Below are 22,894 nucleotides of genomic sequence, written 5' to 3' on the forward strand. Positions count from 1 at the left end.
AACAGAACAAATTGCGCATCCATATAAAAATGTTCACCATCATTTTATAGGTCTGTGTTTAGTCAATCACTAGAATATATCCAAAATATCTGAAATAATGCAGTTTATTTTTGAGCTGTGCACAAGTTGATATAACACAGGTCACCTTGATGCGGCATGAAAATCTACAAATGTGAAAGCATAACTGGTTGCACGTTCTTTCATGTGGTGCGTGTATATATTTTACAAAGGAGTAAAACGCAAGCTTCAATGCTACAAAAAGCAAGTTTGTGAATCTAAAGGGGAGAAATACATTTTGGAATGTACATCACGTTATATATCGTGTATTTTGTGCAAACAAGCAGCAATAGTTCCCTGTGTTTGACAATGGAACTGTACAGGAGAACACACATAAAACAAGGAAGATGTATCTGTGTGGCATCAATACACTTAAAAAGAACCTGGGCACTTTTTCAGTTTTTGAAGCGTATGAACGCTGAACATGGTTTGTCAGCAACACAACCACTCTCACAACACATGAAGATCCGTAATTATAATAACGCGTCTTCTGGTGAACATTAAACCAGGGGGCTGTTATTAATAATAGCACTATGCATATTTTTTGTGTTGCTCAATCAAAGTGCATCTGGTGATTTGAGCATGTGATATCGTTTCTCTGAACAACACGGAGAAATGACCACAGCTGAATTTAAAAAGAACAGCGCAGCGTAAAATTATGTTTACAATCTAAAAAGCGTATCAAGTGATGCTTCTTGCATAATATGTGGGTGATTCAAGAGACTTAATTACATTTTAAGAACACTGTACCAACCACAGTTGTGCACATCACAGTCAATAGCAAAGAAGCACATATATTGTTGCATATTTTGTAAATATACCTGACATCACTTTTAAACAGGCTAATTCTGCCAAATATTGTTAATACCAGCCCACCATAGTGAGATTTTTTTTGGGGGGGGGCTTTGTCTATTTGCTGCACAGATAGTAATTTAAAATTTTTATTATACATGTCAATGCTTTGAAGAGTTCCCTTATAATCATCTGAACATTCAGATTTTTCAACATACAGTAGAAACATGAATGTTTTCCCTAACGTGTAGCAGAGTCAAAAGTGAAGAACAGCATAACTTTCAACCGATAATTACATTTCTGCCATCATTTACTCATACTCATGTTGTTCCAAACCACTCTTTCTTCCACGGAGCTCAAAAGGTGATATTTATTTTCTCATGTATACATATAGTAAGTCAAAAAGACGTGTATTAATGTGCGTATCAATTTTATATGCGTAATAATATATATTTGTATCGTTTTTCTCCCTTTTCTCAGACAAAAAAATGATGTGATTAATGCCAAAATATTTTAAAAGGTAAAGCAACAAGGAAGATTGATGTTTTCTGCCCACAATGTCTTTGTACGGCTTGGAGCTCATTTATGGTGTTTATGGTTACATTAAATAGACAAAAAAGGATATTCTTTAAAAAAAAAAAACCCTTTTACATTCCAACGAATAAAGAAATCCATATTTGGTTTGAAACAACCTGAGGCTAAATGACAGAATTAGTATTTTTGGATGAGCTATTTCTGTACAGTGCAAAACCAAAGAAGTCTGTTCTTCTGCCCGAGGTGAGGGGTCACAAAGGAATCCACGACAACACAACTTCAATGCAACACGAGGGTCCTATTTGGCACAAGGGTGGCAGAGTTAAGGAACAAGTGCAAGTATTTCTTTTTTAGAGATGAGAGTGCTATTGGAGATAACGGTATACTTTAAAACAATGGTTCCCAGAGTCTGCCACCACAATGTGGCCGTCTGAGGTCAGAGCCAGTCCTTGTGGGCCATACAGAGGGTCCGCGGAGGTGTTGATATAGGACAGGAAGGATCCACTACCATCAAACACCTAGAGTCCCACAGAAAAAGTGTGATCATATGAAACTGTTAAACCTTTATCTGACGTGTGATCATATTGTTAAACACGTTGAAATAACCTAAGCGTGTATTACCTGTATCCGGCTGTTGCCCCAGTCTGCCACTATAATATTGCCATTGGCATCTACTGCCACACCTGTCGGCGCGTTAAACTGACCGTTTCCTTCGCCATTTGACCCGAACTTCAGTAGGAACTCGCCCTCTGGACTGAACACCTGCAATTTGATCACATACTCTGCATTAACTCATCAGTTTTGGTGATCTTTGAACATATGAGCAAACCATTATATTCAAAAAGTAGCCATAATGACCTCCGAGGAATACAACATGGAAATATATTAGAATAGGTATTTTACCTTTACAGAATGATTATGAAAATCAGTCACAATGATTTCATTATTTTGATTCACTGCGGCGAAGTGTGGACCTGTGAAAGAAAAGATGAAGAGTTGAAGATTGAGCGGCTGGTGACCTCAAGCCCTCGACACGTGAGCCCACCCAATATGGCATTTATGAAATGCTGCTTTGCCTTCCAGTTGAAAAACTGACTAATTCAGATACTGCATAAACTGACATTAATGCTGCCTTCAAGCGCTTTCGGAAATTTCCTACTTAACATTTCTGAAATCAAATTACGATTTTATCACGTTCAAAGTGCCGGAAAGAACATGAATCATGGTGGATATTTTTAGGAAAACCTTATTAAAAGTAAAATGATCCGAAGATTTTTAGTCGATAGGGCTATAAAGTATACTTTTTACTTAGTAGAAGAGAATATCAAGATAGCGTGCTACTTTTCCTGGGTTTTCTTTGAATGAAATACCATATCTCCAGTGTGAAATGCATACAATCTGCATCAGATAGTATTTACAAATGTAAATAGCAAAATATAGTTTTTGGAAAAGCTACTGAAACTTAATGAATACAGCGATGGTTCTTTCCCCTGTCATGCTTACGGTTTATAGCCTGGTCAGTCTAGAAACTATTAAATTCCAGATCATGCCCAATTTCCAATTAGAAAATGTGTATTTATGATCATTTCTGAGGACTGCACAAATGTCGGTGTGTAACCCAGGTAAGTACCTGCAAACTGCTTGTCACTGTTGCCTCGGTTGCCAAACTTGGATACCAGCTTTCCATTGGGCTGGAAAATGAAGACGCAGCAGGATTTATTGTCAACCACAATGATGTGGCCATTTCTATCCACCGCTACACCCTTAGGACCCATGAGCTTCCCTGAGCCAATTTTAGTCTGTAAAAAGACCAGAAAGAGAAAAATGTTACCAAAATTCAGTCCTGTATGTTTATTTATAAATAGATGTTAACATGTTTTTGATAGTGTTGGGTTCGAGTCCAGAGCCCCAAAGGGTTACGTCCGAGTCCAGTGAAACTCCATGTTTGTCAGTATCTTAAATTGAAATTGCCATTTTTAGTTGTAAAGGTTAAAAAGTTTAAATGTAATGAAAGCAAACCTCTATTGCATCTTTCCATTTTGATTTCAAAGCTTTTGCACGCAATAGATAAGCCACACCTGCATATTATATTTAAATGAACCACGGTATAAAGGTATATAGTAAAAATTAGTAAATAAATGTTTTTTTTGGACATGGTTTTCAAGGCTAAATGTTGATCAGAATCCTAGATGCAGTGTGCAGAGCTACATCTGTGCAGAAATCAAAAATCACATCTAAAACTTTAAGACCTGAAAAAAATGTTTTGAAAATAAAAATAAATAGCCTGCCATATAAGCAGGGTAGGGTTTATGGTAACAGATTAAACAATAAAATGACTGTAAAAGCGTGTTTAAGACACGAGTCAGTAAATTTGGGTTATGCAGGTGAACAAAAACTGCAGAGGGGCTTATTGAAAATGCTAATGATTGATTCTGTGCCAGTAGGAGGCGCTACAGCAGTTTCCTGGTAACGGCAGTAGTCTACACACAACACTGAGGATTTTACATTCAGCCAATAGCAGTGAGTGACTTTCTCTTTTTCTTTTGTTGTTTGATTCACTTTTATAATGTAGTCTACGCTGGTTATGCTTTAAGACTTGATCCACAATGGATCAAATATTTTGACATTTCTATTTCTCCCACCTGTTCAGGTTCACTTAAGACATTATATTTATAAATACCGTCCAAGTTTTGACGTCATTTTTGTGTATTTAATGTGTAGCAGTGACATTTCCTTAAGCGCTCCCTGGACTCGGTTATTTCAGAGTCCGAGTAAAAATGACAAGTCTGAGTCTTATAAAAACTCGAATTTGCCATAAATTCTAGCATCATAAACATAAAACGCGTAGATACCTTAAACTTGCCATCGCTGGAGAAAATGCTGACCCATTTGTTATCATAGTCAGCAGTGATGATGTCACCGTTAGGGTGCACAGCCACGCCAGTGGGCCGCTGAAGCTGTCCTGGTGATCGGCCCCTCACTCCAAAACGACTCTTGAATTGTCCATCATTTGAAAATATCTGTCAATAAAACAATTTCTTTTCTTGCAAATGTTCTAAAATCGAGAAGCAATGTGCAGAATGATGGAAAACCGGGTGATGTGATTAAACAGGTGCAGCATTTTATACCTGAACACACTGATTATTACTATCAGCTATCAGGACCTTGCCAATAGAAGAAGCAGCAACTCCCTGCAGATTGGTGAATTCACCCTTATTCCTGCCTTTAGTTCCTTTGGGACGAAAAATACATCTGTTTTATATATTGTACACCTCATATTAACACATACACACAAATATAAACTATATATTGTAAATCATGGCCACACTTTGTTTTGTGTCTCTATTCTGCTATTAACACACCATTAACTAGTTTTTTGCCTCAAACTCCTATGTTACTGCTTATTAATAGGAGATTGTTTTGGGCTATGTGTTACGAGAGCGAAGGTCATTCATCTCACCGATTCGAAACATGAGGTCGTCCTCAATCGGGTTTTCTTTCCGTTTGCCCGTGCTGTACATGCTGGGGGGGCGCTTGATGGCTCGCTGCTTCACATGGCTGCTTCCTGGAGATTTGAGACGTTTCTTGCCTCCGTCTGCAGCCAGGGAGATGTCTGTCAATTTGCTGGCGCGTATGCTGAAGGGGCTGCCCCTAATATGCTGATCGTAGAGCTTTAGCGTCAGCGCGAAGCGGCCCTCGCACGGGGCCGTGTATACAAACTCATAAGTGCCATTTTTATGATCCGTGACTACACCTTCCCCCGCTACGGTGCCCTCAGAGGCAGAAAGATCAGCTATTAGCAGAGCGTTTCCCGTCCGGCACAGGCCGCCGTCTCTGTCCTTTGTTGTTACGGTCACAGAAGTAGGCTGCCCCACGATACAGTGCCTCAGGCCTTCACCGGTCGCAACAGTTTCTGCAGCAACAGCATTGGTGGTTATTATAGCACCAAGGTTGTGAATGGATTTGCGGAGACCGTCTGTGTCCACCAAGAAGTCCAGCTGGCTGTTCTCCTCTGGCTGAAGATGGAGCTCCTGACTGGCCAGCTCATCGAGACGCTCACTCATCTGCTTCTTGACCAATAGGACTTCAGCCTCCGAGCCGTGATTAAGAGCCTGCTCTGTGAAACTGCAGCTGCTGAGAATGCCCTCCTGCCCCTGCAGCAATGACTCCAGCTGGGCTTGCAACACCTGTAGTGACACATAAGAGATGTGCATTCGGAAACATTCATGCAAAAACACACACACACGTGAATTATTCATACAACACAGACCGAAATCCGATGAAAATCTGTTTTAGACAAACTTTTAAACTAAGCTAAATGTTTAAGATTCTGCATCTAAAAGGTGGGCATAGCTAAAACTTAAACTCTGTTTTGCTAACAATATCATTTTTAGAAACTGTACTTTATTTTACAAAAGCAAACAATAATATATCATATATAATCTATGAATAAACCTAGAATTATTCAAGTAATGTTAAAATAATAATTTATATAAAGTATAGTGTAATTTACAATATAATAATGTATACATTTAATAATTATATAGATTTTTAAATAATATATTGTTTTTATAATATTAATTTTTATATTGGAAGATTAAGATTGATATTAAAATACAAAACAGTTATTTTAAATAGTTATAATATTTTTTTTAGTACTTAAAATTAAAACCTTAAGCATTTTAGCTAGCGGACACCACTGCATGTGATAAAGGGGTCATATGATGTTGCTAAATGCAATGTGTTTATGTGGTTTAGCTCTCAAAAACATCATTTTCCATATACTGTACATTATTGTTTTTCCTGTAAACATAACACCATGTCTGCTTTTGTGATCAGAGAAATGACAAACATCAAGCACTACCCTTCACTGCTCAAAGCTTGTATTTAAGTATTGTATAGTAAGCAGCAGCAAAAGAATACAGTGGACAACAATCGGGTCTAAATGAACAACAATTGTCGGTATGCACACTCGGGTCTTACCGAATATGCCATATATATATATATCAGAAAAAAAGTGGTCTGATACATCATTCATCACAGAATGACAGCAACAGGAGCAAATGCACTAAACACTTTGGCAGATCCATGCTTTGATAAAGCAATGATTCACACACAAATAACTCCAATCACAGTTTTTAGCGACCCTCATAAAAACATCACATTAAAAAAAAACTTGACACAAACAGTTTGGTTTTCAAGCGCTAAAAAAACATCACTCCATAAAAATAACCGAATCCAGAATCCTACCTCACCTCAACTTGTTTATCACAGTCATCTTCCATTGCAAAGGCTATGTGTGTCTGCTAGCGACTGCGCTGCCTTTGTTTACTCTGTGTTTAAGGGCTCAGGTGATTTTGTAGTTGGTCTGGTTCTCCCAGATGAATCATTCCCATGTGACGCACTGCCTGCTGCCAGGACTGATGTCAGACCCTCACAGAAGCACGTGCTGCAGATACTGATTGGTTTAAACATTCACCACAGCGAGGCGAATGATAACAGGGGAGCCAAGATGGACGGGTGTCAAATAACAGTGCAGGAAATAAAATCAAGAACAGTCTAACTGTCGTCGAGTCATAGGTCTCAAGAAACCAGAGCTCTGTGTTTTCGTGTCAGTTATTTACATTATAATTTTAAAACTAAAAAGAAGAAAGTCATATGCACCTACGATGTCTTTGGGGTGACTAAAATATGGGCACATTTTTATTTTTGGGTGACCTATTCTTTTAATATATTCCTATTTTTTTTTATACTTTATCTTCTTTATCTGAAGTATTTAAGTATACACACACACACACACACAAACACAGCTATTCACTTCTGCCCTTTTTTCAAAAAAGTTAAAAATAGCATTGTAATTTTTATTTATTAATTTATGTAATAATCTGTACTTTTCAGTATTACAGGTATTACTGTAATATTACACAAATGCATAAGATAGCTCTGTAATAGCATTTCACACTTTTTTCATTCATTAAGTTTTTATAATGTATTAATGTACATGAGTATGTTTGTAGTAATTCAAATATACTACAAACATACTTGTTCCAAGTGCATTTTTAATACATTCAGTAGTATGTTTTTTCACATTTTTTTTCACAGCAAGTATATATGCTGCTATACTTGTTTTAATGCACTCTGAATATTTGTAATGTGTACAACAATATAAGATACAAAGTTTTTTAGACATTAAAGCATGTGTATATACTAAAAATATATATATAACATAACAAGTATGTCTGAAAAAAGCCCAGTTGAAATACATACCTGGGATATAAATCAGCTACTCACAATTCACTAGATTTTATGCACTGCTTAGGGGTAGTTGATACTGTAACCAAAGACGTAATCTAACAATGGGTAGAATTTAAGGCTAATGTTAAAAAACCCCAAAATGCTGATATTTTGCTAAATATTTGAGGGAACAGCTTGATGTCCCAAAAAACTGCAACAACAACAAAAACCAGAATAAGTGTACTAGCCTTCTGTTTGAGCCCGTAGTTGACCTCCAGCTCCATCAGCAGAACACTTTTGCGCACGTTTAGGGTCTTCTGAAGCTCCTCAAAAGTTGAATGAATCACTTCTTCTATTGAACTCTTCTGATTGCTCAGTTGCTGAAGGATATCAGACAAAATCTCCAGCGCAGAGTCGATTTCTGGCAGTCTAAAAAGAGCAAGTTACATATTTGATCTCTTTTATGTTGCTTTTATTTCATTTTTTACACTCCCAGTCAAACACGTTGGACAAATCTACTCTACACTTTTTTCTCATTTATGTTATTACTGTTTCCCACATAGACAAATGGATAGCAAATACCTCTGCCTTGCAGGGTTTAGCCTCAACCCAACTATGAACCTATCAGCTTAACATCAGCTTTCTCAGGATTTTCTAAGGAATGCATATTGTCTTATTATTTTTTGGTTAGGGTTATTTATTTTTCATTTATTTCATAAACTGCGTATGCAAGCCAGTATTTAAATAAATATTTTGTCAACATTTAATTCTATAATAAACGCTCACCAGTTTTTTATGACCTCATATTATCACTATCTGATTTACACTTGTACTTTAAACATAAATAAATCATATATAGATGAATACGCTGGCCCTGGTTTTAATAATAAAACAATAATAGCCAAGGTAGCAAGCACCTACTGAAATAATGAAAGTCAGTGTTGATGAGTTAATGCTCACTGCACTGAATTAATGTTACAAAGTCACTTCTACTCTGGCAATTAATGCAATTAATGAGATGATTGAGAAGTCGTGTGAATATGTCAGGTGATTATTATCAGGTGATCAGTATAGGATGCATCTCTTCAGCTTTACTTGGAGAATTTTATACTACAACGAGTGATTAGAACAAATCGGGGAATGCAGTTGAAAATGTGTATTAGTTTTGAAAATGACATATTTTCATGATGCCGTGATCATCATGTTGATATTTTTAAATATTGTAACGTCAACCTCAACCATCTGGGATTATTTGTCATTTAATGGTGCGAGGAGTAAATTGAAGGACTTGTGTGTTTATAAGCTTTTCTTCATTCTGCATAATCAGCCCTATTTTAAATGAGACGTTTTCTTGCTTAAGCACGAAACAGCAAAGTTAAACTCCGTAGCAGTGTGTCCACGAGCACATGTTCCATGCCTGTTTTTGACGGCGTCCAGCTGCTCCTGTAGTGAGGCTTTGTGCTGTTCTAGAACGTCCTTTAGCGGGACGGTGGCATGTTCTGCATGTTCTGCGCTGGTACACTCCTCACACATGGCTGTCTCACACGGTGGACAGTAGAACTCCATTACCTGGTGACGAGAAATATCATACTGAATACGAACACCCTTAAACTGAATTATTATGTTCTCCTTTTGCAAAAACTGGATGGAATGCAACTTGCCTGGAGGAAAAAACATACTGTGCAGTACAGCGAGGCATCTGTACGCAACATATTTTGGAAAGATTTTTGAAGTGCTGCTCTCTAAATCTTACGTTTCCTCCATGATTGGGACAGGAGAGTGGTTGTCCACTGGCCACTCCGTTGATAGCGTCGGTGCAGTCCTCACTGAGGTTAGTGTCTGGGCTCCTCTTTAGCACCTCCATCAGGTTGGTGATGAAGAAATTACTCTGAAGTGCCGCCACACCTTTCTCTGGCAGGATGGAGGTCTGACGGCACACGGGGCAAGACAGAGTAAGACTGTGGGCGGGGATGTAGTTCTGTAGACACCTGGAGAGACAGGAACAGGTCACTGAAACAACAACTCCAGCGGCAGTGCCTGGCTTTCACGAATAACACATTCATAACACATTAAAAGTCACCGAGGTCGACAAAAACACCGGACTCCACTGAAATTCTTTGCATGGACATTTTTGCGATCCCTCGAAAGTCACGTAGGTTTGGAATGACATGAAAGTGAATGGCAGAATCTTAATTTTGTGTAAACCATTCCCTTAAGTTGTGCTCCGAGGCTATCTAAAAAATAAAACCACCCTCACAACAATGCAGAGGTTACCATGATGTCATTTGCTCTGAGCTTTGCTAACAGAAGTAATTTGTAGTAATAATAAAATCTGAGCACTAAAATAAATGAATTGAGGAAAATAATGATGCACCTTTCACAGAAGGTATGAAGGCAGGGAAGGACCTTGGGATTGTTGTAGCGATCCAGACAGATGCTGCAAATCAGGAACTGTTTGTCGATCTGACGCACCACTGGACTTGGGAGGGTAGAAGCTTCAGTTGCCATCCTAACGCTCTGTCAAAGACCTCCCACACTCCTTCAGCCCGGACCCTGCACGTCCAGAGGATGAGAGACCACATGAGATGTCTTTCCTGGGAAGACCCACAAGGTGTAGCTGTTTCTTCTGTGTTAAAATACACTGCATTCATTCTTTCAAACAAGGTGCCTGTTCTTATGAAGACAGATTCATTGAAGCATGCTGTATTGACTTATGTCTGTGAGTAAAACATCAGCCATGACTCAGATGAACAGTACAGCATGATAACAGAGTGCTACAAGACAATGGGTTATTAAATCTGTCTATGGTTAAATGTCCAAAATAAGATCTGTGATTAACACAAGCAAACACAAAATATTTTCCGTTTATTTTACAGCATATCAGTAATACGTACTCAGTAATACGTCATTTTTTAAGCTTTCGCTTTTCTCATTGGGTATATAATCACGCCCCTTGCAAACTCTTGTAACTCCATCTTTAAAGTTTTTTTTTAATATATAAAAATATTAAGAGTTGTCAGAAGCCTAATGGTGGTGATGTCGAAGAGTCCTATTTAGCTACATTTAGCTTGTATTTCGGTTTTCTTTTGTAAAGATCGTCATATCATGAATGTTTTATTGTATTGTATATTGTATTGTATTATGAACAAAATGTATAAGAGTCAGTTTTATTGGTCACAGAACTTATTTTCTGCAATAAAAACTCTTATTAAAAAATGTTAATATTATTATTAAAGGTATATTAAAAAATATATATATAAAATGCATGAAGACCTATTCATGTCCTTTAATTTACATTGCATTAGACTTGATTTAGATTAGAAATTTTAATTTAACAGCATTACTAATGATTAGTTCTTTTAAAGATTAACTGTTAAATGGGGAAAAAACCAGAGGAAATGAGCATGTACAACATTTTGGAAATGTTTAATGTTTTTTAATGAATTAAAAAAAAATTCACAGCTGTATTTTATGGACGGTTTGAGAAAAATACTTGGTTACTTATTTTATCCAAGCAGTGTTGCTGCCAGCGTAACAGCCATACGGCCATAGCAGTAAATATTTCACTAGGCATTTAAAAGCTGTCTGTTTTAATGCACAGAGTGCAGAAAGCCGAGCAGAAGAACAGTCCAGATGTCTTCAGTGCTGAGCCGAGCAGAATCGTGCATCTGTGAGTCCATCCACTGACCACAAAGTGCTCAGTAAAAGTCCAACTCTAAATACAGGCTTCTGGACAATATCTACGTAACAGACTGGAAAAGATAGTCTGGTGTGGCATATGAAAGCTCATAAAGAGAAAAATTATGGGCTTGTCTGCACCGGATGCAGTACAAAGTAATAATTTTAAAGTGAAACATAAATCTCTTACATATTGGGAAAGCTATTAAAGTCTAGCAACGCAACATACTCTTATTGTGGTTAGATCAGAACCACTGAAAAAAAATACGCTTTCACATACAAATTCAGTCACATTAAAGGTATGAAAACTTTTGTGCACCCTCATGTTTTTCCAAACCTGTGAGTTTCTTTCTTTTGTTGAGCACAAGAGAAGATATCCGAGGGAAAAATACTGTTGAGGTCAATGGCTACCAGCAGTTGTTTGGTTACCAACATTATATATTATATACATGTGCATCAAATAAATGTTTAAAATGAACCAAGTGTATGCGAGCAACATTCTTTAAAGTATATTCTTTTGTGTTAAACACAGAGCTCAAATAGAGTTCTAAAATTAGTTTTTTAATGACAGACAGCTTTTTTCATCCTGTCCATTCTCAGTGGTGAGGAAAAATTGAGCCTTTCCTTTAAGATTAAAATGCTTCAGGTTGCCACAATACCAGCATGGTTCCACTCAAACCCATTTGTTCTGTAATTGCTATCATTTCCTGTGGGGAGCAGATCAATCCTCCTCTGCCTCCAGCACTGTAGCTCTTCTTCTTCTTATCAGCAGCACTGCTTTTTGAAGCTATCAGTGTAACTGTTTCATCCTTGTACACTATTGCTACTTGATTCTAATTCCAACACTAAATGTCAAAGTTGTGCAAAGTCATTGGTATATTGAAACAAAATGCTAAAATAGTTCTTTACTATGTAAATATACTGTGACGTTCAAAAATCATTATCCTCAGCTGAAACCAAATTGCAAATAGCTTGTTTTGTACTTATGTAAATTTCGAACATGAGACAGATGAATGCACTTCAACGCATGAACACGCATTTACACATCAACAACAATTATTAATAAACCTGAACCGCCCAGTTGCAAAGAAGTAGTACCACATCATCTTTAACATCCGAAGAACTAATGATGAGTTGTGAGAACATCTGTCAGACATTGTGATATTCCTGCACATATATAAATATCATACCTGATATAAATCAGCAGAAAAAAAAATTGGCCAGGGAGAGCCATTTATGAGAAAACAGTCCGCAAACTGCCATCTCTGATTTGATTTAAAGGAAGCGCAGATTGTAATGTAGGGCATGTCACATGTACTGTAGATCAGTAAGATGGAAAGAAGCAGGGCACAGCCACAGTACTGAAGTGGATCCCTCAAGGACATCATCCACCCCCTCGTTCTGCTGGAAAAGAGCTTCACCGAGACATATCACCATAGCAACACTGAGAGACTGAAGGAGAGCGTGAACATCTGAACCAGAGCATAAGGGGGCGTTCACACAGGACAAGTTCTTAAATTAAAATCAGCTGCTAGACGAAATGCAGCGGAAGTGAGTTAACTCCCATACACTGCTGCTAATATGACAACAAGAAGATCATATTGTCTAATATGCTTTTACATGCACATGAGCTTATCCTTCTCCCAGATTGATCTGATTTCTCAATTGCTTTAGAATTGAAACTGATCTGAGGACTTTTTTTAAGATTATTTCTTCATTTGAAATAGTGTATATACAACATATAGTCTAGGCCGTATTGCAGATATTTCAGTCAGACTCTAAAGCAAATTTCCTAGGCTCCTGTAATCCCCTGTCATTTTCCGCATGCCATCCCGGCTTGGTTCTGTTACATAATATTTACATAAGCAAGCCTTCTGCACAATTTCCCCGTCACATCAAAGAGTGAGCGATAAAGACATCTGGTTTTACCATTAGACTGATTAACATTGATTTACCATTGAAAGACTAACATCACACACCACACTAACAGCGCCAGAAGCTGCAACATAATGCATTTGGTTTTTAAAGTTGCATCAAGAACAGATATATATATCATATATGGAGATACAGTACGCTTGTAACATTTTTCAACATTTTTTAGCGATATTAAAGCATCGCTATATGACACCCAAGTGTCAAAACATTGAGTATTATCATCTGCTGTGCCTAAATGTTACCAGCAGCACAGTGAGAGAATCAATGGAGCATCCGCAGTATACCAGAAAGAGTTCCACTGAAACCTACCATCAAGCAGCTGTTCTCAAGGCACCATCCCACATGTTGATACCCAGCAATGCTGCGTTTCCGTCTGCACTGAGCAGGAAAGATATCTGAGCACCGCTAAGCCAGCAAAAAGATGACAGCTCACTTCAAACTAGCACACGAGGAAGGGGGATCACTCGGCCTCTCGCTCTCCCCGGCTCTTTAATCAGGCCACACCTTTCTTTCGTTCACTCTCGACGTCATTCATAAATTCACCATGTAAACATTCACTTTTCCTCCCTCCCTTTTTCCTCCCATCAGCTCTCTCTCCCTCTAATGCTAACTCACTGCAGCACGCTTTGCAAAGCATTGTGGGGCCGTGATGTAATTCTGGGTCTTAGAAGAGATGAAGGTGCAGATGCCGGGACCGGTTCTCAGCCAATAGGGCATTAGGAGATTAAACTGAACAATGATGCAGAAGAAAAAGTCTGAGAGAGAGAGAGAGAGGGAACGTGAGAAAGCACAAGCCAATGAAATACGGCTGCTATTGTCAGCGTGCATTATTAGTGCTGACTCACAGTAAGGCAGAAACGGGAGAGGGATGCTGTGAGGACCAACACACACACACGCACACACTAAACTGCAAAAAGAAAAAACGCACACTTTAAAGCATACAAGCCTTAGAAATGTGAATTTGCTTAATAAATTAGAAATGTGATCCGACTGACCTGATTGAAGGAACGTAAAATGAAAAAAATAAGTGCCACGTTTCATATTTATATGTGAATAAAAGCCTATATTAATCATATAAATTGTCTCTTCAGAAGAATTGGTTTAAACAGCTCGATTCATATGAATTATGTTCACAATGAACCTTTTGCGACATCAAAGTTTTAGTTTTTTTTTTCTGAAAGTGCATGAATTTTTAATGGAGATACAATTTATTTTTGTTAATGAGTTAAAGTGTTACAGGTTTTGAAATGACGTTAGGGTGAATAAATAACGACGTTATTATTTTTTGTTATTTGCGCGAAAATAATTATTGAAATTTTGCTACCGGTGCAACCCTTAAATGTAAATATCTGCAAGTAGTTACAGTTTTCCAGTTAATCAAGAATTATATTTAAACACTATAATACCAACACCATCTCTGACAACTTAAGCCTACTTCTGTTCTTACAGACATTGTGTGCTTGCATAACCGATAGACAAATTCACAAACATGAACGTTCACAATCAAAGCAAAAGCATGACACATCAATATAAGACATTGCTATATTACACACTGTAATGGGCATCGCTCTAAACAGAACTTTTTAATGTTTGGGTTTACTCACTCTCATTTCTACAGAGAAATCCTTAAAGCATATAGCTAGCATCACTGCCAAACATCCAGTTCAGCTCTGCTAAACAGTCCAGCCCATCGCAGGGCTTTCCAGACACTGAGCTCAGCTGTTTTGTTTATGACCTGCCTTGGCAATTGACCACATTAGCTTCACACAGCCCTGCTGACCGGTGACCATGGTGATGACCAAGACCCTGACCACATCATTCAAAACAACAAAAACAAAGCTCCACTTCTTACAGTTTACTGTAGGGTAGAGTTTTGAGCAAAACCCTTACATGTATGAAATCAGGTATTGCATTATTAAAGTTGCTTCACTGCACGTAGGCTAAAAGTATGTTTGTTTTAAACATATGGCTTTTATTGATCTTCCTAAACAACCAATACAACCGCATTTACCATACATCCACCAGCTCTTGAAGAAAATAGGTTACACACTAAAACTAGCAACTGAACACGCTGAAAGATGTTGTGTTCCTCAATGTCCCTCATTAAAGAAAAAACCAACTGTGGTTGAGCGCTCATGCTAGATTTTCAAAAGCATGTGGCATAAACTCTTTTAAATAAGTCCAAGAACACATCGGTCTGTTATTGTGGAGACATTTCAACACCCATAAACATGATGCGGCACAAAACGAAACATGATTGGTTGCTTTACCTGTCAGTCATGTGGCCTTTTGGGCGGGCCTTGACCAATGAAAGCGGCCAAGGTTCCCAGACCTTCTGGCCACGCAAAACTACAAAACTACAAAACTACAAAATACAAACTTGTAATATATAAACTACATGTTTAAAACCAAATAATTTGTTTTAAAGTTTCATAATCAAGTTTACCATATACTGTACAAACAGTGGAAAGGGTTTTCATAACTGCAAATAAGCATTTGCAGTTTATTAGCAGGATAGATTGCACGGGAGAGAAACCGATCAATGAGTGTGTGAAGATGCGGGCCTGGAGCCTCTGAAAGAAGTCAGCTCTCATTTTAGTTGTTCTATAAGAAAGAACAATATGCAGAGTAAAGAATGAACAATATACAGGCACGTGCCAAAAAATGTGAATATCGAGGGAAAGTCCATTTATTTCAATAATTTGTTTCAAAAAGTGAAACTTATATGTTATATTAGTTGACTACACGCAAAGTGAAATATTTCAAGCTTTTATTTGTTTCAGTTTTGATGATTATGGATTAAACACACAAAAAAAGCAGGAAACATGAAGTGCTTTAAAATTTGCTGTTAGACAGCTGCCTTGACTGTAGACTTGATAAAAGACCCACCAGGAGATGACACGGCTCCCCAAACCATTCACACTGGGACCTTCATTTACAAAAGAAACACTAAATTTGCTTTCACCTGAAAACAGGATATGGGACGGTAATCATTCAAATTAAAACAAATAAAGGCTTGAAATATCGTTACTCTGCCACTACATCCCTCTAGAAATCAGCATAATTAGCATAAAATACCCATTCTGTTGTGTCAGAACATAAAACATTAATACAAAATCTGAACTCCATTCAAGTGCAAGAGAAATACTTGGGTGCTTTTACTTTCTCGCTTCATGTATTGATTGATTCACTACAATGCACCTCAAATATAAATCTCCAACAGTAAAGTAGCCGAAAGGCTAAAGATGAGCATTTTGCTAAAAATATGCACATATTCATTTTATTTTTACTTAACCTGCTATTTAATATTAGATAAATATGCAGATTAATGCAATGAAAATTTGAATACAAAAAATGTAACTGATGAACACAAGCACACACAAACATGTAAAAGTGCAGTAACAGAAAAGGGTAAGGGAAATATGCATAGATAGCACACAGACATGTGACCTTTGCCATACATTCATAGCCCATCACAATCCATGTCACACAAGGTTGACTCTTTACACGGCCCCTCCTCCACCACTTTCATCAGCACTAATCACCTCATCAGGGCTTTACCCCAGACACACACACACACACACACACACACACACACTGCCAGGGCACGTGCAACAGCCAACACTAGACAAAGGCAGAAACCACAACGCTAAAGTAAAACACAGCAAATTCAGCTCATTCATCCTGCCATAACTTTACAAGAGGAATAACAACTTTGCTCATTCAATTCAGGTTAGCCGAAATCATATTTTTAAGATCCAGAAAAAAATGTGTGGCTATATAATAACAGCAATAATGCAAATCAGACAGTTTTATCCGCTGCCTTTGAGTCTATGATTTCAGCATGACGGAGGGTAGACACAGATGAACTGCATATCTGACAATTTCACCATATGCCAATTCAGTATTGATTTATGCCGTACTCAGCCATTACGTATAAATAACTGTACGAGATTTGAGTTACCAATTTAATACTCATAGACGGTTCAGAAATGAACAATTGTAATACTTTATGAAGAATAAAACCTTGTTTAGGTTCAAAATGACGTATTTAACATATTTAGCGGTAACATTTAATGTAAAACCGTAAAACCTAAAATGTTGTTACTGTATATTTTATGCTCAAATTCCGGCAACCACAGCTGCTTTTTTTTTTTTTACAGTGTAGTTATTATTTAGTCAATTTATAATATATAAGTGTCAATTTAAATCATGACACTTGGGAGAACAGGACTTTTTGCATATAGGCTATAGCTAGAAGCGTAGCACAGTAGACCCCGTTATAAACGAGGAAGAGATTAAACTGTGCAGGAACACCATTTGTTTTTGCATATGTGACAGTTTGCAGCAGATTTATAACAACTCAAATATCATTCTTTTCCCACATAAAACATCTACTTCTATAGTCCTTCTTTGAACCTAGTATTTTACATCACCACCCAATTTAGTTGGTTGGGAAACAGCTAGGATTTACCAAATTTCTCGTTTCATGTTTAATCAAAAAATAATAAATAATCAGACTGGCTGTGCACTGCATAAATGGTGCATAATTATGCTTTTAAAAATTGGGTTAATAGTTCCTTTCAGTGTTAAAATTATAGAAAACATTCTGTCTTCAGTGCCACTAAAAATATCATGAGCCACTACCTTCCTGTATGCAAACCAGGACACTGGGCCAATCAGCTTCCTGAGAAGGACTATCTGCTTGAGTGTGTGTGTGTGTGTGTGTGTGTGTGTGTGTGCTCTACGGCCCAAGACGGTAAACTGATCTTGTTTATAATCTGCATTTCCTTTCACACAGTCATTTTGCTTAAGACAAGCAGTACTGCCCATTATTTTTTTAAATTATGTATTAATTCAGACAAACAGCTGGCTTGAAAGTATCACAGCTTTAAAGTAAGCTGTTATTACAACTGTGTGTGTGTGTGTGTGTGTGTGTGTGGCAGCATCGTCAACTAATTATATACATTACAGTGATCAGTTGCAACCTCTAAGTGAATTACAACAGGCAAACAAAGGATCACCACCAAGGTCTTGTCAAACTGTCGAAAAGTAACAACTCACACACACACACACACGCCGTCTTATATCAGAGTGGCATATTTTCCTTGAATAGGCGTCAGTGCACAGTCTGCAAGTGTTGATAAACTCTTTCCAGACGTTTCAGGAAGGGAGCACAGCTGTCACGTTACAATGAATTACCACAAAAGAAAACGGCTCATGTACAGCGATGTTAATGGATTCTAAAAAAAAAGGTAGATCATATAATTCCTAAAGTAACATACTGTTACTAATGTGCATACTAATGCTAATGTACATTAAGAATTATATGATCTAATATTTTTAGAATGCATTTACTACTATACTAAATAGTCATAAATGGAAATTGTAATTTCTCTAAATGTTAGTAGGCTGCAGAATTAAGGTGACCTGGAGCATCTGAACACACTAGTTGAGCTTCAGTAAAATATATGCTTGTAACAGTAAAATGATTTAATCATAAAGTAAAAAAAGTACGAAAAAAGCAGCCTAATTAAAGTACCATCAAGTGATTTGTCAGGTAGCCTATGTTTACGTATTATCATGATAGACATAAATGTTGTTTTATGCATAAAATCAATGCAAAATTAATCTTCTGCGCCATACAAAGTTGAATGTTGCGTGCTATCATAATTTACGAAAATAGTGTCAAAAAGTATAAATGCACATGTTCCTGTCACTGCAGAGAGTTGATTACAGAAACACAACGTTAGGAAACTGCTCTTTCTCTGCGCTTTCTGCTTTCTCCTAATAGCTGAAAATACTCACGCGATCTCCATGTCTGCACTCCGATTAATTCCACCAAATAAAGACTGTCAGAACCTCTCTATCTGTCCGCTTATTTTTCTCTCGACGAAACGTGAGGCGCGGATAACAAAACTCACTGCGCCGTCAGCGGCTGTCAAAAGCCAAGGGGAGGAGTCGTGGAAAGTAGCCAATCGGAACGACTGCGAGGGCGGGGTTACCTTGACTTGCCGCGGTTTGTGACCAATCGCAAGGGCGCGTTTTAAATTAGGGCGGGGGAAGTGAGGTGTGGGGTTAAACCTCGGTTAAAGTCCCTGACCACGCAGCAGGGACGAGAGGATTTCAGCTTGAGCACAGTATGTGTATGCACGTGTATTCCTACTTACATATATTCATTTAGGGTAAAAAAAAAAAAAAAAAAAGTACCCATGAGTAGGTCTTTTTACTTATCATTTGATTTCACTGAGTAACAAAACCAAACCAGAATTATGTTTTATTAACATCAAAAATGCATACAGCACAAATAAGTTTGACAAGTGAGGGAAATTCTGTAAACACTGCTAAAAAATTATGTTTTTTTTCCTTGCGCTTTCAGGTTTCAGACAGTCAACCTTTGCGGCTCCAGATGCATTGAACGACACAGATTAATTCTGGAAAGATAGTGAATAGAATTGGACAGCTCATCAACTTTTACTACCAAAATGACTGAAATGTAACCAAACCACAAACTCATATTAACTGTACAGTAAATACTGAACAGTAAGATTTTTATGAAGTCTCTTCTGCTCATCAAGTCTGCTTTTATTTGATCTAAACTACGTCACAAAAATATAATTTTACAATACAATACAAGCAAAATGTACATTTTTGAGTTTTTACATTTTTGTATTTTAATATAATGTGATTTATCATTGTGATCAAAGCTAATATTTTCTGTATCATTACACCAGTGTGTCCTTCAGAAATTATTCTAAAATTATGATTTTGCTGCCTTTTTTAGGTTTACCCGATGAAAAGAAAGTTCAGAAGAAGAGTATTTATGTGAATTAGTAGAAATCTTTTGTAGCATTCTTAATGTCTTTATCATCCCTTTTGATCAAAGCATTCTTGCTAAATGAAAGTAATGTCTATAATTCTTTCCCCAAAAAAAACGACTCCAAGCGTTTGAGTGGTACAGTGTATAATCTCACAAAACCTGATCTTTGGATCTTCCTTTTCATCAAAGAATCCTGAAGAAATGCACTCAATTGTTTTAAATACTTAATAATATAAAGAAATATTTACATTTCTTAAGGATCACGTGACTCTGAAGACTGGAGTAATAATGCTGAAAGTTCAGCTTTAAAAAAGTTTAAAAAGCATTCCAGTAGAAAGCAGTTATGTTTGTAAAGATATATCACGGGTTTTGTTAGGACTCTTATTTTGAAGTGTTTGCTGCTCGTTGTTTCTGTGTTCCCTGCACACATCAGGTGGGAATCATTGCCCTGATTCAAACCCTTCATTGAAACCTACTAGTGGAGCTGTGGAAGGATGTGAGTGCAGCAAGAGCGCTTGTGAACAAGAGGAACATGTCACTCTGAAGAAGGAGAAGGAGAGTGTAGAGCAAGTCCGTACGGATGTGGATGTTGTCTGCTGTTATGGATGCAGCTGGGATTGGTCTGGATGTTGGGAGTACTTTGGATGCTGGGAATGCTTTGAATGCTGTGATTGTCCTGGAGTCTGTGATTGTTTTATTTGTTGCTGTGGCATTCTGGAATCGTGTTTGGGATGTTTTTGTGACGTGAGTAACATTTCGAATCACAAAAATGCCTAAAAAGGACTGCTTTCTTAATTTCTATCAAAGTGGAATGTAATGTGTAAAACAGATTAATGAATTGGTCTAGTCATGAGAAATGGGCTACTTGGTACACAAAGATGGATGTGATGTAATATAAAGACATTTACGAGTAATGTTTCAAGTATTTTAAATATAGGTAAACTAACTTAAGGTGTTTTTCCCCTGTTTAGTGATTCCTCAGTAAATGGATTTTTATTGACACCAAATCAGTCAGAAGAGATTACAGCTTCTTCAGAAAACACTGAATGCAAAGCCAACACCACATTCTACAACAAACATTAGGACGTCTTTACTGAATGTCATAATGATCAAATTACACTAACAAATCAAATAGAATAACCTATAACCTTTTGTTTAAGTAGCCTACTGTATGATCACAGCTTTAAATATACACTTCATGATAGTGGAAGAGAAAGTAAACATGGATTGGCATAAAAACGAGTTTCACAAGATTCTTGAGCCTCGGGTGATTTTGATTCTGTCGCTTGAAATGTCGTTTGCTTTGCCTTTTTGAGGATGCTTCATCTTCACCACAGGACAGTTAGTGTGTTGAAACCAAACACAGCTTGTGAAGAACTTCATGCTACTTCATGCTACACTTCAGTTAAAGGACCTCTGGGCTTCATTTAACATATCCCCGTGGTCAGTTACCATCAATATACTTTTAGTTATCAACATGCATGTCAAGAATTTCTGAGAAGATTCTCTAAAACACACCTGGCCCTGGGGATATTTTTGTAAAACATTTTTTTAATAAAATAAACAAATACCTAAGATTTTAGAAAGTAATAGAACTTTTTATATATATATATATATATATATATATATATATATATATATATATATATATATATATATATATAAAGATGAACTTCCAATGGCTTCTTTTTACAAGAACTTCTGTATTTAAAGATGCAGTCTATTACTTGATCCTTTGCTTAAATTTGCTCCCATTGGTTACTGTGGCTAACAAAGAACATCTTTCAATGCAGATGAAGTGAAATGCTCGAATGCTCATTGGTTTGTTTTTATCTGCATGATGTTCAGGTCAGTAGGAGTTTTGCATTCCGTCAGCCAAGATGTCACGCATCTGACAACAAAATATTTTGTTCCCGGAAGTTGTTTTACTCCATTCTTGATAGTATAAGAGCATAATACAACACTATTTTGTTACTTTGTTGCTGTCTTCGAGACGCTGGCACTGCCATGAGCTCTGGAGGGCCGTTTAATGTCTATTTGTCAAATGAATTTACACAAAATAAAAATGAAAAATACATATAAATGTATATAAATACATGTAGTCCATTTTTAACTGGTCTTTTGTTGATCCAGTTCAGTAAAAAGAGCACACAGCTCACCCTAGCTTCCATAAACTTAACAATGTAACTAAATAGCTGTTCTCCACTAATTTACAGAACAGTTTAACTTTTTAAAGAGAGGAACAGACTAGCAATATAGCTAATATAAAAAGAATTGTATTTTATTACTTTATTATTTGTTTTATAGTGCATTTAGATTCATGCATCTTTTATTTAAAACATGTTTACACTGTATTTAAAGTGCAGCTGCTACAGGTACCTTTAACTTACTGTAGCCTATAAATTTATAAGACCAACATTAGATTAATTATTACTGTACAGCATCAAATATAGATTCTTCAACGTAGCAGGCCTATTATATGCCTAGACTTTACACACGCGTACGTTTAGGATGATTTTATGAACAGATTGGTTAGCATTTATGGCCTGTGACAGGCTTCACTAAGTGTCAAGGCAACAAAATTCAATAAACGGTATAAATATTTAATATTAAAATAATCTATAAACGTTTTCTTATTGCTCAAACAAAGCCACGTTGGGCATTTCTTCACAGTGTTTCATTACAGAATGAATTTACCTTTTTTGAACCCCAAAAATCAGTCATTCTCTGAAGCATTTATAAAACATAAAAACAGGTTATTACTCTGTTCTTGAATGAATCTGCGGTTTCTATCACCACGTATTTATATTTAAAACAATTTCAGAATGTGATTTGTGTAGTTTG

General features: G+C 37.0%; 1 protein-coding gene and 1 long non-coding RNA gene across 4 annotated transcripts; one reads left to right on the top strand and one right to left on the bottom strand.

Moving 5' to 3' along the window:
- Positions 1-88: 88 nt before the first annotated feature.
- Positions 89-19,171, bottom strand: trim2a (tripartite motif containing 2a). 3 transcript variants are annotated; one of them, XM_043239338.1, is made up of 13 exons: positions 19,039-19,171; positions 9,992-10,170; positions 9,371-9,605; positions 9,035-9,186; positions 7,866-8,046; positions 4,844-5,570; positions 4,512-4,615; positions 4,236-4,403; positions 3,014-3,182; positions 2,287-2,357; positions 2,005-2,145; positions 1,770-1,901; positions 89-1,681 (listed from the first exon to the last, which is right to left on the bottom strand). In XM_043239338.1, the coding sequence occupies exons 2-13, from the start codon at positions 10,123-10,125 to the stop codon at positions 1,478-1,480; spliced, it is 2,418 nt and encodes an 805-aa protein (XP_043095273.1). In that variant the 5' UTR covers positions 10,126-10,170; positions 19,039-19,171; the 3' UTR covers positions 89-1,477. The 3 variants fall into 3 exon arrangements, with proteins under 3 accessions (XP_043095273.1, XP_043095192.1, XP_043095364.1); XM_043239257.1 differs by lacking the exon at positions 19,039-19,171 and adding an exon at positions 13,540-13,851; XM_043239429.1 differs by lacking the exons at positions 9,992-10,170; positions 19,039-19,171 and adding an exon at positions 13,540-13,851.
- A 1,320-nt stretch (positions 19,172-20,491) lies between these two features.
- On the top strand, positions 20,492-21,305 carry LOC122345399. The gene is made up of 2 exons (XR_006251002.1): positions 20,492-20,794; positions 21,022-21,305. It is a non-coding gene; the product is annotated as an uncharacterized LOC122345399 (long non-coding RNA).
- The last annotated feature ends 1,589 nt before the right edge of the window (positions 21,306-22,894 follow it).

The sequence above is a fragment of the Puntigrus tetrazona genome, chromosome 1 (genome assembly GCF_018831695.1).
Source record: "Puntigrus tetrazona isolate hp1 chromosome 1, ASM1883169v1, whole genome shotgun sequence".
Classification (NCBI taxonomy): Eukaryota; Metazoa; Chordata; class Actinopteri; order Cypriniformes; family Cyprinidae; genus Puntigrus; species Puntigrus tetrazona.

Bases quoted from the DNA above. Each gene is read 5' to 3' on its own strand.
- trim2a (XM_043239338.1), bottom strand. From the start codon at position 10,125: ATGGCAACTGAAGCTTCTACCCTCCCAAGTCCAGTGGTGCGTCAGATC. The intron at 3,183-4,235 runs GTATCTACGCGT...GTCTTTTTACAG, and splicing joins CCAGCGATGGCAAGTTTAAG to ACTAAAATTGGCTCAGGGAA. The intron at 1,682-1,769 runs GTATACCGTTAT...TGTGCCAAATAG, and splicing joins CTGGGAACCATTGTTTTAAA to GACCCTCGTGTTGCATTGAA.